The 14,906-nt window shown below is 40.4% G+C and overlaps 1 protein-coding gene across 9 annotated transcripts in view; it reads left to right on the forward strand.

The window, feature by feature from the left end:
• The window catches only part of ATE1 (arginyltransferase 1), a 174,884-nt gene that overhangs the window by 16,417 nt on the left and 143,561 nt on the right, over positions 1 to 14,906 (forward strand). For 5 of the 9 annotated variants that reach the window (XM_045024770.1, XM_045024766.1, XM_045024772.1 and 2 more), the window contains exon 6: positions 9,057 to 9,289. In XM_045024770.1, the coding sequence (XP_044880705.1) occupies positions 9,057 to 9,289 (233 nt within the window). Of the gene's footprint in view, positions 1 to 9,056; positions 9,290 to 12,387; positions 12,517 to 14,906 lie in introns of all 9 variants that reach the window. The other 4 variants (XM_045024769.1, XM_045024765.1, XM_045024767.1 and 1 more) reach the window with 1 other exon arrangement.

The raw sequence follows: 14,906 nt of genomic DNA on the forward strand, positions 1-14,906 counted from the left end.
TGGTGATTTGCTGCCTTCTCATGGCATGCCAAATTTCTAGCCAGATTTTTCCAGTCCTTTGTTCCTGTAGAACCCAATATGGCTGGCAAATTAGACTGAAAGAGTTTGCAATGAAAACAGTGTGCAGCATTCTGAGTTTTTGAGTACATAAGCCATGGCCTCTCCACTTTGTCACCATTGGGGATTTCACGCCAGTCATGTGTTGGATGGAAATTTCTATTTTCGTTGTCTTTGGGGAACATGAAGTTTTTCACTTGCTTTGGCCCATGCAGTACAAGGAAGTCCCTCAGGCTCAAATGAGTCCACAGTCCTGGATCATCTAGACTTAAGGAACTAAACTCAGCAGCAGCTGTTTCTTGCACCTTCACCACACTGTTCTCTGATCTACACTTTCCTTCAGGAATGTGCATGGTTACATCCATTTGAGATGATGATATGGATGCCGAAGTAGCTGCCAGGTCACTTGCACTCTGACTAACTGGAAGATCAGGCATCTCCTCACCACTCACATCCTCAGTGGGGCTGGAAGGCTCACCATGAACATTTGTATCTATGTATCTCAGGAGAGCTCCTTCCTGCTTAGATAGAAAAGCTTCCTTTGCTTGCTTTCTTTTTCTGAAGGCTGCCCCAGAGGGGCATTTTCTTCTTTTACTCATGACTGTTGTTCTATGCCAGCTATAGTGGCTCTCACCACTCAATTGAAGGGGACAAATAAACATGCTGGTAGCAGGGCCTGAGTGAGGGAAGATATCAGCGTCTTAAGGGCCTAACTGGCTCCTACTACTTCAGTTGACTTCCTGTTCTCCTCAAGTGGGTTTAGGGAAGCAGCAGGAAACAGGAAGCTCCCTGAGAAGCTGGTGTTAATCAGTCCAAGCTCCTGGGGGTGTTAGAGAGGTACAGAAGAGGCTTCTCCTCCTCTCGCTCCCTGCAGTTTCTGCTGCTTTCTGTTATTCCCTCTCACCTTTTCTCCTTCCTGTTATGTCTCTTGTGCCCTCCTTTCTCCAGCACAGCACTCCATCATCTCTGTGCATTTAGAGCAGAGTACATATGCAGCAGACACAATTTTCTACACTCTGGGTCCTAGTGGCTCCCTCCCCCCATCTGGCACCTGCAGCGGCCGTCTCAGTTCGCCTCATGGTAAGGCTACCCCTGTTCCTTTGCTTATATATTGTTTGTGAAATTTACAGCAGAAATGTGAAATTAAACGGATGCTGAGGACAGGCTAAGTGCTCAAAAAAAACCTCTTCAAGAGTATCATGAATATTTTAAACTCCTCTGCTGACTTCTTCTAGCATCTTGGGCACATCACAATCCTTGTGGTTTCCCAATCTGTCACATGGGGATAATGATGCTTACTTATCTTGGTCAAGTGCTTTGAGATCTCTAGATGAAAAGTATTATTCGCCTAAACAAAAATGTTAGTTAGCTGAACAATAAGGATGATCACTTACATTGTTTTCATTACATTGGCAGGAATTGCAGAGGAAGAGAGCAGGAGTGGTGGTGGGGTCTGGCAGTTACAACCTCCCAATTATTGGCCAGTCATGCCTTTTCCCAAGGTCCTTGGGAAGTCTTCACCCTCCCAAATGTAGTGAACACTGCTCAAGTCCATTAGATTAGAACCTTTCTGGTGAATCATGGCGGGCTTGCTAGTGGAAGAAGCTACCTCAGGAATGCAGTATGGTACCTCGGCTCCTGAGGCACCTTCCCTCCCCCTCTAGCAAGCTTCCCATGGTTCACCAGAGGACAGTCCTGGTCTGATGGAACAGGTCTGCTGGAGAAAAGACCAACTTATGGGTGGGGGACCATGGGTAGACCACCTGCTCCTCTCTGATACCCCAACTGTCTCTTCCTCTTGTCTCCCTCCTCCTGCCCATATCTTTCCCCATATCTGTGAGGCAACATCACCACAGATTTATTCATATATTTAAAAGTCAGAAGGGACCATTAGATCATCTAGCCTGTCCTCTTGAATAGCAGTCCATAAAAATGTTACCCAGTTTCCGCTGTATTGAGCTCCTCTTGGAGAGCCCTGGTTGTGCTAGAGCCTCTGCAGCAGGTATCACACCTTGGAAAGCAAAGCCTATGTGTGTGTCAAGACATCAGCCTGTCCATCTCTGGCTCCCCACAGTGTTGAGGCATGGTGTACCTGATCTTGGACAGGTACAACTTTATTACCTGGTTAAGTAGCATTAGATTAGTGTGCTTATTTCTTCAGAAAATGGCTGAACAAGTCTGGGTTCATTTTTTTTTCCTGTGTGGCTCCATATCGAATATGCATGCATGCCTTTTTTGCTACCTGACAGCAGCTCTGTAAGCTTTTCTTTGCCAATCTGTGTTGTTTCTGGCCTTCACGTTTTCACTAGCAGTAGTCTGCATGAGGAATTTAGCTAACAGATGTATGTTGACGTGCATTCCAGGAAAGAATCCAGCTCACTCTCCCATAGCTTTCTTGATGGTTCAGTGCTAACAGGAGTAAAAAGTAAATTAATTTGTCACTAAAGAAAGCGGGTGCTATTTCTAGAGTTACTTTCTGGATGATAATCAGGGTTTGAGAAATCCACTTGGCAGGTGCAACTGGGAAACTTTCCTGGGTGAGCCACGCCATCAGTTTCTGTACAATCTATTTTTAAAAGATAAAGTTTCTAAACTTAACGATTGTGAAGATAAGTCTCCCAATAGGAACCAATGCAGTGTCTTGCAGACATCTAGCTACAGTGTTTTTACTGTTGCACAAAATTTCCCAAGTGGTAGCACTGGAGGCAGGCACTGGTGCTATTCAAAACTGAAGAGAACCTAAAAAACCAAACAAGCTCCAGAGGCAGGGAGGGAGTAGGGCAATAGAAGCCATTCTCTTCTCGCATCAGTTAGGAAGCTCTGATGAGGGCAAGGCAGAAGGAAGAGCTCTCTTCTGTTTAATAAATGACTGGTAAAAAAAACAATTTTTAAGCCCTTATTTCACTTTAACAAAAAGCCTTTGGCGGATATTATGGAGGCTTTTCTGTCTTTCACTGAGAGTAAAGAGATGGTGCTATCTGCACAAAATTCTGTTACACACACTTTACAGCACCCAACTTTTCCCTAAGTTTGTTGCCTGCGCACACTAGGACATCACACCTCTACCTAGTTCCTAGGGCTCAAGTTCTGGTTGATTTAGGCACCCCTATCCTTTCCCAGTTCTTTGGGCTCCAAAGAACTTTACCCCTCCGAGGACTCCGGGCTCTGTTCCTCCGTGGGCTCAGGGCCCACTCCCTGTGGACTCAGAACATAATCTTTTGGGGGTTTACAAGGTCTTTTACCAGTGAAAGAGCCTTACACAGTAATACCCTACTTAACCTCTATTTATTAACAATCACCAAAACAGTGCACACTCTAAGCATACAATGCAGATGAACTTTTCTTGATGGCCAGTCAGAATCAGGTCATCTGGGGGACTCCAGCTTCTGCACGGTGTCATTGGTAGGATGTTGAGGGCTGTCATCTCTGATCTTGGACTTGTGTCCTGGAGCTGGTTTCCAAGAACTTCCTTTTGGACCCCAGTTAATATAGTGAAACTTGAGTCTTGCTTAGCTGTCCCTTAACCAATCATTTTACTAAAATATTACTAAACAATTTTCTAATCAATCCTAACATATTGTAAAACAATTCTTTAACCATTCCTACCACACCACCATAGTTGATTTATACCTAACAAAATTAGTTATGCAACAGACAGAAACAATCAAAGAACCAGACAAAGGCCATCCAGATAAACAATAGCAAAGTGGGGACCATAAAGAAAAAACAATAAAGAAGTAGGGATTTTACAGCCACAACTGTTGATAAGCGATTTCTTGCCAGACGGAATGCTATCAGGCAAAGTTTTCTTAAACCACCTTAAGATCAGTTTCTTTATCTGGTAATGGTGGGTACTATTAGGACAGGACTGCCTTCTTAACAGCCTGATATTACATTGTTTTTAATGTAATTTAGATGTCACATCTGCACATTCCATTCTGCTTCTTGGCTCATGGCTGCAGAAAAAGGTCTCAGACTTAGTGTGACTATAGGAAAAGGCCTTATCCTTACAGTTGAGTATCAGAGGGGTAGCTGTGTTAGTCTGGATCTGTAAAAGCAGCAATGAGTCCTGTGGCACCTTATAGACTAACAGACGTATTGGAGCATGAGCTTTTGTGGGTGAATACCCACTTCGTCGGATACATCCTTACAGTTGGTTATCCACAGCTAGAAATTTTTGGTAAGATTATCCTTGCTTAGTTAGTTTTTATTCTCGTGTATGTGACCATAGTTGAAATGTTTCATAACTTTGACACTTCTGATGATGGCACTTGATTGTCCAGGATACTTCCAAAATTAAAGATAAATATCTTTACAAAATAGTCACAACAACTAATTCTGAAATGTATTGGTTCCAGGACAACACTAATGGCATCCAAATGTTTCTTCAACAATTTGTCATAAAGTATTTGCTACAACTGTCTCTTTTTTAATCTGCAAAAATAAATGGTCCCCTATTCTTCCCGGTGTGGAAATAAATCCATCTCTGCACTGCCCTCTTGTTCCCTTACAACCCTTCAGCATTAACAATCTTTCACAGCCACTAACCCAGTTTTAAGGCACGGAAATGAAACATGCACAAGGTAATGCTGACTCTGTCATTAGCTACACTACCTTGCCATGTAGTTTTGGAAGAAGACAATGTAGCACACAACAGCCTGTTCCTTTCTGACCTTGGACCTTGCAGAGTACCTGCAGAGTCAGGGACAGTATTGTTGCAGAATTGGCACTCTTTCTGTTTCTCTCTCCCCCCCCACAGCCCACTCACAAAAGCAGAGGGGATCATGAGTGGTACTTAACCGGTAACATTGGCTTATTTGAAAGATATAAAAACACAATGAAAGGCAGTACCTGAAATGTTGGGAAAAAAAATCCCTTTATCACACTGTCTCTCGTGGCCTATAAACATTTTAATTTATAGATTTACATTTGGCATAAGCAGTTAAAATTAGTGTTTCATTGTAGGCAAACTGGTGCTGGTAATGAATATACAACTTATTTAAGGATGTTTTGTTGAACATTTTGTTTAAGTGCTCCTATGAGGAAAGCACAGGAAATAGCTGTCCTTTCTTCGAACTGGATGAAATCAATGTTAAATTTCCAACTATTGATATTTCCCATATCTTGTGTTCTTAACACTGATAGCTTTTGCCTCATTGTCAATATCATACTTATAAAATGAATGGTAAAATGGAAGATTACAGTTTCTTAAGTTCTGAGTTCATTTTGTTGTATAAAAGCAAATGGAAATGAGACTACAGATCAAGAATTTCCCTGCTAAGTGATCTGGGCCTTGCTTCATTTAAGTCTTGGACCAAGGCCAAAATATTACTGCTGACTTGAAGGATCAGTCACTTTTGAAAGGTTCAATATCTTGGCCAAAGAAGCTAAGTAAAGAAAATAATAGAATTAAAAGAATGGAGTATTTTCTCCAATTATCTTTTTCCAAGTCTTATGTTTTCTCCAGTATATGTAATTGGACTTCATCAAAAACCATATCACAACTGCTGCCACCACCCACAATAAAACAATAACACAACTTAATGGAAATTTTTTGACCAGCCCTGTTTATCATTGCACAATATCTGTAGAGCTTGGGTAGAGAGTAGTGAGTTAATTCTTAACCCTTTAGGTTATGGAAGTATTCAGCACCCATTATTTTTAATGAACAAAAGCGAACATTATAATTTGTATTGCCTTAATTTATGTACCTTCAGCATTTGTTCGTGAAAGACCGTTTATCTGTAGCAAGTAGCTACTGGTTTTAGACTCACTATCAACCATGAAAATCAGAAAAATTCTAATAAGGGGTCAGGACTCAAGCATTTTTCTGGTTTTTCTCTCCAGAGGGACCATTTCTGCAAAGGGAGACTCTCTCTTCATTTGTTTCTCTGCATCATTCCATATATATGTTTTTACCAAATGCACTAGTAGAAGGCCCCTTTGTACCTCTGGATCAGAGGGGTATGCATAAATGTAAATGATTGTCTCTCATACTAGAAATGGAAATAGGCCTGTTATAGTTTATTTAAACTCAGACATACAGTTCAGCTTCATGTGAAATAGGAAAGTGACATATTTGAATGTTTAGAAAAGGTGTCAGTGGGAAAGAGAGGCAGAATTTGAAGGTGAACAGGAATTCAGTGAGTCTAGTAATAAATTAGCAGCTTTAAACAATGATTAATATTGAAAATATTAATTTTGAAGTGTATTGAAATACTTTAATACCTTTTCAGTGAAAAGCAGGAGAAAAATTGCATTAGCCCATATCTGTAAGTATCAGGAGAGTTGTAATTACTGTAAGCAATGTGTTGTGTTTCCCGCAGCATGATGGGTCCAGTGAAATCTAAGAATATACCCTTTGAATTAGTAACTGTGACTTGCACGAATACATGTAATGTTCTGCATTCTATCAAATGTCTAAAAATGAATATGCTTTCTTAAAGCCATAATTAATAGGTGTAAGATTTTTCCATTTTAACTGTTTGACTTCGGTACTCCAATATGAGTCTTACTTCCTGTGTTTTTACAGGTACAAAGCTTGTATATGGTTGGAAAAAGCTTTAAAAGGCTTGATTATTTTTTAAAAGAAAAGCTCACTGTTAGTAAAGCATATAGTATTAGATGTTTCTTCTGTAGGTGGTAAAATCTGAATTTAAATATGATACATATAAAAATAAAGTGAGATTTTTCACAACAAAGCTAAGAATATTAACTTTTTTTCTAGCAGTATAATACATATTACAGCTGGTGTGCCATTTTCATTTGCTAAAGAAGAAAATACATTTAAAGTGGAAGTGAGAGTGGCTGGTAAATAAATAAATAATAATAATTGGAGATATACCAATCTCCTAGAACTGGAAGGGACCTTGAAAGGTCATTGAGTCCAGCCCCCTGCCTTCACTAGCAGGACCAATTTTTGCCCTTGATCCCTAAGTGGTCCCCTCAAGGATTGAACTCACAACCCTGGGTTTAGCAGGCCAATGCTCAAACCACTGAGCTGTCCCTCCCCCTGGTAGTTTTTTCAGATCTTGTAAATTACATAAATACTAGAATATCAAAATGCTGTATTTTCTAGAGAGACCTGTTGTAAAATATTGTACCAAGTGTCTTCTATACATTATTCTGTTTCCAATGTGACTTAAATAAGATAAGAATGATATTTTGAATATTTATTTGCTTCTGAAACAAATGGAAATGCTAGAAATGGAAATACAAGAAAATATTGTGAAATGATACATACTATTGTACAGTTCTTTTTTCATAATTTAGAGTTGTAGATACATATTCAGACAGTAAAATTTTCAAGAAAATTGAAGTCTCATTCTCAAAGTGATGAGGGCACTTAAGAGCTTTGTAATTCCCATTGAAAGTCATTTTTTAAGTCAACCACTTCTAAAAATGAGAATTAAACTCCAGTCAGTTATGCACGTCTGAAAATTTTATTTAGTATTCGTGATCAGTTTGTAGTAGTGAAGCACTACTTTTCTCACTTGTTATAATATATATGGTCCAATAATCTTTAAGCTATTACTAATGACTCTTTCCCATACACATTCCTCTTATACATTTGTCGTCTTTTTAAAAATAAATACTATTTCACAACCAAACACAAGAAGTAACCAATATGAGCCGACATAACAATGTGCACATTCAAAATACTGATGACGATGGGGTGGCAATACAGTTATTTAAACCTTTTTAAAAGTAGGCAAGGTTGTTAGTACTTCAGACTACACACTTACCTGGCCTTTAATTCTTCTCTGCTCTGCGTATTAGAGCTATTGGTGATGACTATATGTATGTAGCAAAGGGTTTCCTGGCAATGTGAAATAAATTCGTCCTACTTTGTGTCCTGTGCATGATTCTGTCAGGTTGCCCTCTGCCTTGCTGATGCAATATATCAATTCTCAGTTGGTGGTGACAAGTCTTTCCAGTGCCTCAAGGTGATCCTTTTAGTTGCTTGGATATACTGCTGTTTTACACAGTGCAGCTAAATAGGAGCAGGCCTTTGTTTGTGGATAGGTGTGGTAGTGATTTAAGCATAGTGTATGTCAGGAATTGGGCAGTCTTGATTTGTATCCTTGACTCTGAAACTGGCTTGGGGTCTAAGCCAAGACCTTTAACCATCTACCTCAGTTTCTCCATCTCTAAACAGGGATTGATATTTGCATTATGGGGCTATTGTCGGGGCCTTGTTTATTTTGCACTTCTGCCACCACGGAATCCATCATGTATGGTATAACTTTGCTACAGAATTTAAGATTTCATTTAAAATAAATAGGTATTTTAGTCCTTGTGGTTGTGAATATCAGCATAAAAATGTGAATGAATGAGTATAACTAGATTATCCTCCTGAGTCTGTAGAAAGCATGAAAGAGTAGCTCTGCCCATTTGTCACAATGGAGCATTAATTCTGAAACCAACCATTTTATTGGCTGAGCATTTTAGCTGAAATGCCCACCTATTGTGTTTATCTCTGATTTCAAATTGACTTCCATGCCAAACATCCCATTTCCTACTCAACAGCTAAAATCCTTTATAATTTATATGAAGCAGCTATGCATTTAGACAAAAATATGCAGCATATTGAAAACTGAGTTCAGGGTACAGTGTAAAATTGAGTTCAGTGTCAAAATTGAATGAGGGCCACTGTAATGATTGTATTTTTGTTTAATTCATTTCAAAATCTCAAATTTTAATGTAAGTGAAGCTACCGTAGGATTTCTAGTTTGCCATGTCAGATGCCATGAAAGGAATGATCTTGCAGCAGTTTAGGTCTGGCTTGCCTTAAGGCATGTGGGATCCTAGCTGATGGCTGCAAAATGTTCTGAACATGGAAAAGAGTGCTGTGTAAATGCTAAATATCATCATGCTATTAAAAAAAAATCTTTTGTAAAAGTATTGTTTGTAACCAACTCCGTTCTGTCCCACCTTTCATGTAATAGCTATTTTTCTTGTGATATAACCTTATTCTTTAATTCTTTATGTCCTTCTAGGAAAAGGGGCTGATTTGAGCAAGCCGCCCTGTCGAAAAGCTAAGGACATTCGGAAGGAAAGAAAATTGCACAAGCTTCTTCAGAACCAGCCACACACACTTGAAGGCTCTCCAAGTCAAGTGGAGCCTCCGGTTTTACTCTCTCAAAATTCTAAATCTAAAGCAAATCAACCTAAGTCCCTTGAAGACTTCATTTTTGTCTCCTTACCTGATGATGCCACACATCAGTTAGAGGTATTGTCAATTACGTTGCTATTGATTTATTTTTATGCACATACATAAGATAAATAATTTCTACCATTAGAAGCAGCTTTCAAAGAAAAGACTTGTGAAAACATTTGAAGTGGAAAAGGCTCACTTTTAAAATAAAAGCATTGGAGCAATGATAAATACTATTTACATTTCCAGCACTTAATTTGTCAGCTTTTGAAAATATATTTTGCTATAAAATATACATTATCAAGGAGATTTTCAAAAGTACCGTAGTTATTTAGAACCATGTGCTCATAAATTGCCTAGCCATTTTTTAAAAATTTCCCCTGGAAATCTTATGACTGAGAAAATAAAGGTGAGCCTTGCTGGGCCTCTAGAGGGCACTCTGGCTCTTACAGTCAGGGGCTCTTATTATTTAACAAAATACTTTGAATCATGGTATATAAAATCAGTTTACAAATGAAAAACTTAGAATTAGCTGAGTGTTATGAAGAGAAAAATGCAATGTAAATTTCTAAAGCATATAAATATTTAACTGTCTATGATGATGAATCTAATCGGAAAGCAATATCTGTTCTTAAAACTGAATTGAAAAGGTGTAGTACAAAACTCTTTCCTGTAAATGCATGTCTGAAATGATTTATAGCAGTTCATCAAAATTTGCATCTATAATTTTTTTTCTTAATGATAGTCAATACATTTAGTTATCTACTAAATGAGTTACAAAAGTTAATATACTGGCTACCAGCTGGCAAGTCTGAGTTTTAAGAACTTCCTAAGCTTTTTGTTTGTTTTTAAATTGGACAAACATTGTTCCTGGAATATGAGACAGAGAATAGCTTATAGAAGACTTTCTTGCCTCTTCTATAAACTAGCGCCTGGTAGTTATTGACCACCATGGGCAGTAGCATTCATAATATTGACTGAAGTTGAGAAATATAGTGCTTTGTGCTAATAGATTGAAAAGAGGTAGAAAAATAATGGCTTGATTTGTACAGCCTAAATAATAAAAAAAATAAAAATAAAGAAAAACCCCACAGGCCTGGCTCATTCTTCCAGGTTTTCTGATACAGTTAAGTTACAGGAGAGTAGGAGAGGACTTATGTATTAAGAAGGAAGGAGGGATAGTTGACAGGAAGAATCTAGGCCTGTGGAAGGGGGAGCCAAGAGATTAGGAGGATTTGCAGGAGGGAGCCAGCACAACTGTCGAAGGGTGATTCCATGAGTTTTCATGGGTCATGGTGGATTTTATAGGCAACAACAGAATCTGCCCAGAACTGAAAATTATATTGTTTCCATGCTGTCCTTGAAATTGAACACACCCTTAATTATGCCTGAAGATGAGGTTGTCTATATATCACATCACTTTTTTTCAGTCTAGGAAGCAACCATTTTTACTATAAACTAAAATTTCCAGTTATTACTTTTCATTGGTCATGAGGATGCCTGCTGTTGTAACTCACTATTAAATTCCGATTTCTGAAGCAACTAACAGGTAGGAAATGGGGACAGCAAATGAGAAATGATTACCTAGGAAAGAGTACTGGAGAAAAGTATCTGGGATTATAATGGGGACTACAAACTAAATATGAGTCAACAATGTAATACTGTTGCAAAAAAAGCAAATATTCTGGGATGTTTTTGCAGGCATGTTTGCAAGTAAGATACGAGAAGTAATTCTTCCACTCAGCACTGATAAGGCCTCAGCTAGAGTACTGTGTCCAGTTCTGGGGAAAATGTGGACAAATTGGAGAAAGTCCAGAGGAGAGCAACAAAATGAGGACAGGACAAGAAGTAATGGGCTTAAATTGCAGCAAGGGAGATTTAGGTTAGACATTAAGAAAACTTCTTAACTGTAAGGGTAGTTAGGCACAGGAACAAATTACCTAGGGAGGCTGTGGAATTTCCATCATTGGAGGCTTTTAAGAAAAGGTTAGGCAAACACTAATTGGAGTGGTCTAGATCAGCGGTTCTCAACCAGGGGTCTGTGGCCCCCTAGGGGGGCTGTGAGTAGGTTTCATGGGGTCTGCCAAGCAAGGCCAGTGTTAGACTTGCTGGGGCGGAGGGTGGAAAGCTGAAGCCCGACCTGGGGCTGAAGCCGAAGCCTGAGCAATTGCCCTGCTTGCTACCCCATAACATCAGCCCTGGCTTTAATATGCAGAAAAACAGTTGTGGCACAACTGGGCTGTGGAGTTTTATAGCATGTTGGGTTGGGCTCAGAAAGAAAAAGGTTGAGAACCCATGGTCTAGATCAGTGTTTCCCAAACTTGGGACGCCGCTTGTTTAGGGAAAGCCCGTGGAGGGCTGGGCCGGTTTGTTTACCTGCCGCATCTGCAGGTTCAGCCGATCGCGGATCCCACTGGCCGGGGTTTGCTGCTCCAGGCTAATGGGAGCTGCTGGAAGCGGCGCGGGCTGAGGGACGTACTGGCCTGGCCCTCCACGGGCTTTCCCTAAACAAGCGGCGTCCCAAGTTTTGGGAAACACTGGGCTAGATAATACTTAGTCCTACATTGGTATAGAGGACTAGACTAGATGACCTCTCCAGTTCTATGATTCCTGTGATTTTATGATTCCTCTCTTCTTTTCCTTTTAATTAGGAAAAGGTCTAACTGTTCTACTGTCATCACCACAATGGAAGAGTGGCCTCCCTCCAAAAAAATATAGAGTTCAGACTTCCAAGACTTAAGTGCATCTAGCATTTTTTCAGCATGATGTGAGATTACAGTAAAAGCACATTTTTAAATTATGGAGATCAGTTAGTGTCTTGCATTTCACTTATTGGCTTAGTTTTTGAACAATATTGGTATATTTCTAATATTAGGGCTTAATTACCTTAAAATTAATACTTAGAAAAACTCAAGTTTCATGCACTGAGAATAAAAGAGAACCTTCTTCATTTATCTGATACATGGTAGAATTTTTAGCTAGCTAACACCTGAAAAAAATTGAAAGGTTGAAGCCTGATTTATTCATTAGACTTTTAAGTTTGATATTTTAACTGCGATCTGTTTTGCAGAAAGTCAGAATTTCTCTACTTGTGGTATCTTTCATCAACCTTTATTTATGTATGTAATTATGTGATATTGCAATAATGAATCTGTCTTTAACTTCTTCTGAAGGTGAGGGTAGTGAGATCATCTCCACCAAGTTGCCAGTTCAAAGCCACATTTCAGGAATCTTACCAGGTCTATAAACGTTACCAGATGGCTATTCACAAGGACCCACCTGATAAACCAACCATAAGTCAGGTCAGAAGGCCAAGTATAATTTTATGCAAAACCTCAACTTCCCCTCGATTTCATATGTCTTGGATGGATTCTGTGAGAAACAAATGTGGACTTTATATCCATTATATACCTGTAACTCTAATGGAAGCATGTAAAATCAAGAGACTGGTGAATTAAACCAAACCAACATCCTGGAAGTGCAAGCTGTTTTTGGTATCTTACTGTAGGTGCCACAAATATGTAAACTTTGTTGCAGACAAAAAAATGAAGAAATCATGGGCATGGTTCAGAACATTTGGAAGAACTATACAGTAAAGCCATCGGGGAGCAGGAGAGGTGGACTGTGGGAGGCACTCAGATACTAATATAAGGAGAACTATATACATATTCAGCATTTCAGAGGGGTAAATCCTGAAGTAGAGTTTCATTGATTTAGATGTGAGTCTTTACATGAGGAAGGCAAACATAATATGAACCAAAATGGGTGTGCAATAATTATAGAATCATAGAATCTCAGGGTTGGAAGGGACCTCAGGAGGTCATCTAGTCCAACCCCCTGCTCAAAGCAGGACCAAACCCAACTAAATCATCCCAGCCAGGGCTTTGTCAAGCCCGACCTTAAAAACCTCTAAGGAAGGAGATTCCACTACCTCCCTAGGTAACCCATTCCAGTTCTTCACCACCCTACTAGTGAAAAAGTTTTTCCTAATATCCAGCCTAAACCTCCCCCTCTGCAACTTGAGACCATTACTCCTTGTTCTGTCATCTTCTACCACTGAGAACAGTTTAGATCCATCCTCTTTGGAACCCCCTTTCAGGTAGTTGAAAGCAGCTATCAAATCCCCCCTCATTCTTCTCTTCTGCAGACTAAACAATCCCAGTTCCCTCAGCCTTTTCTCATAAGTCATGTGCTCCAGCCCCCTAATCATTTTTGTTGCCCTCCACTGGACTCTCTCCAATTTATCCACATCCTTCTTGTAGTGTGGGGCCCAAAACTGGACACAGTACTCCAAATGAGGCCTCACCAGTGCTGAGTAGAGGGGAATGATCACATCCCTCGATCTGCTGGAAATGCCCCTACTTATACAACCCAAAATGCCATTAGCCTTCTTGGCAACAAGGGCACACTGTTGACTCATATTCAGCTTTTCGTCCACCGTAACCCCTAGGTCCTTTTCTGCAGAACTGCTGCCCAGCCATTCGGTCCCTGGTCTGTAGCAGTGCATGGGATTCTTCCATCCTAAGTGCAGGACTCTGCACTTGTCCTTGTTGAACCTCATCATATTTCTTTTGGCCCAATCCTCTAATTTGTCTAGGTCCCTCTGTATCCTAGCCCTACCCTCCAGCGTATCAACCACTCCTCCCAGTTTAGTGTCATCTACAAACTTGCTAAGGGTGCAGTCCACACCATCCTCCAGATCGTTAATGAAGATATTGAATAAAACCGGCCCCAGCACCGACCCTTGGGGCACTCCACTTGATACCGGCTGCCAACTAGACATGGAACCATTGATCACTACCCGTTGAGCCCGACCATCTAGCCAGTTTTCTGTCCACCTTACTGTCCATTCATCCAGCCCATACTTCTTTAACTTGCTGGCAAGAATACTGTGGGAGACTGTATCAAAAGCTTTGCTAAAGTCCAGAAATAGTACATCCACTGCTTTCCCCTCATCCACAGAGCCGGTTATCTCGTCTAGAAGGCAATTAGGTTAGGCAGGCATGACTTCCCCTTGGTGAATCCATGCTGACTGTTCCTGATCACTTTCCCTTCCTTTAAGTGGTTCAGGATTGATTCCTTGAGGACCTGTTCCATGATTTTTCCAGGGACTGAGGTGAGACTGACTGGCCTGTAGTTCCCTGGATCTTCCTTCTTCCCTTTTTTAAAGATGGGCACTACATTAGCTTTTTTCCAGTCATCCGGGACCTCCCCCGATCGCCATGATTTTTCAAAGATAATGGCCAATGGCTCTGCAATCTCATCGGCCAACTCCTTTAGCACCCTCGGATGCAGCGCATCCGGCCCCATGGACTTGTGCTCGTTCAGCTTTCCTAAATAGCCCTGAACTACTTCTTTCTCCACAGAGAGCTGGTCACCTCCTCCCCATACCGTGCTGCAGAGTGCAGCTGTCTGGGAGCTGACGTTGTCTGTGAAGACAGAGGCAAAAAAAGCATTGAGTACACTAGCTTTCTCCACATCCTCTGTCACTAGGTTCCCTCCCTCATTCAGCCAGGGGCCCACACTTGCCTTGACTTTCTTCCTGTTGCTAACATACCTAAAGAAACCCTTCTTGTTACTCCTAACATCTCCGGCTAGCTGCAACTCCAAGTGTGATTTGGCCTTCCTGATTTCACACCTGCATGCCTGAACAATACTTTTATACTCCTCCCTGGTTATTTGTCCAGTCTTC

Source organism: Mauremys mutica, chromosome 7, assembly GCF_020497125.1.
Source record: "Mauremys mutica isolate MM-2020 ecotype Southern chromosome 7, ASM2049712v1, whole genome shotgun sequence".
NCBI classification, from domain to species: Eukaryota; Metazoa; Chordata; order Testudines; family Geoemydidae; genus Mauremys; species Mauremys mutica.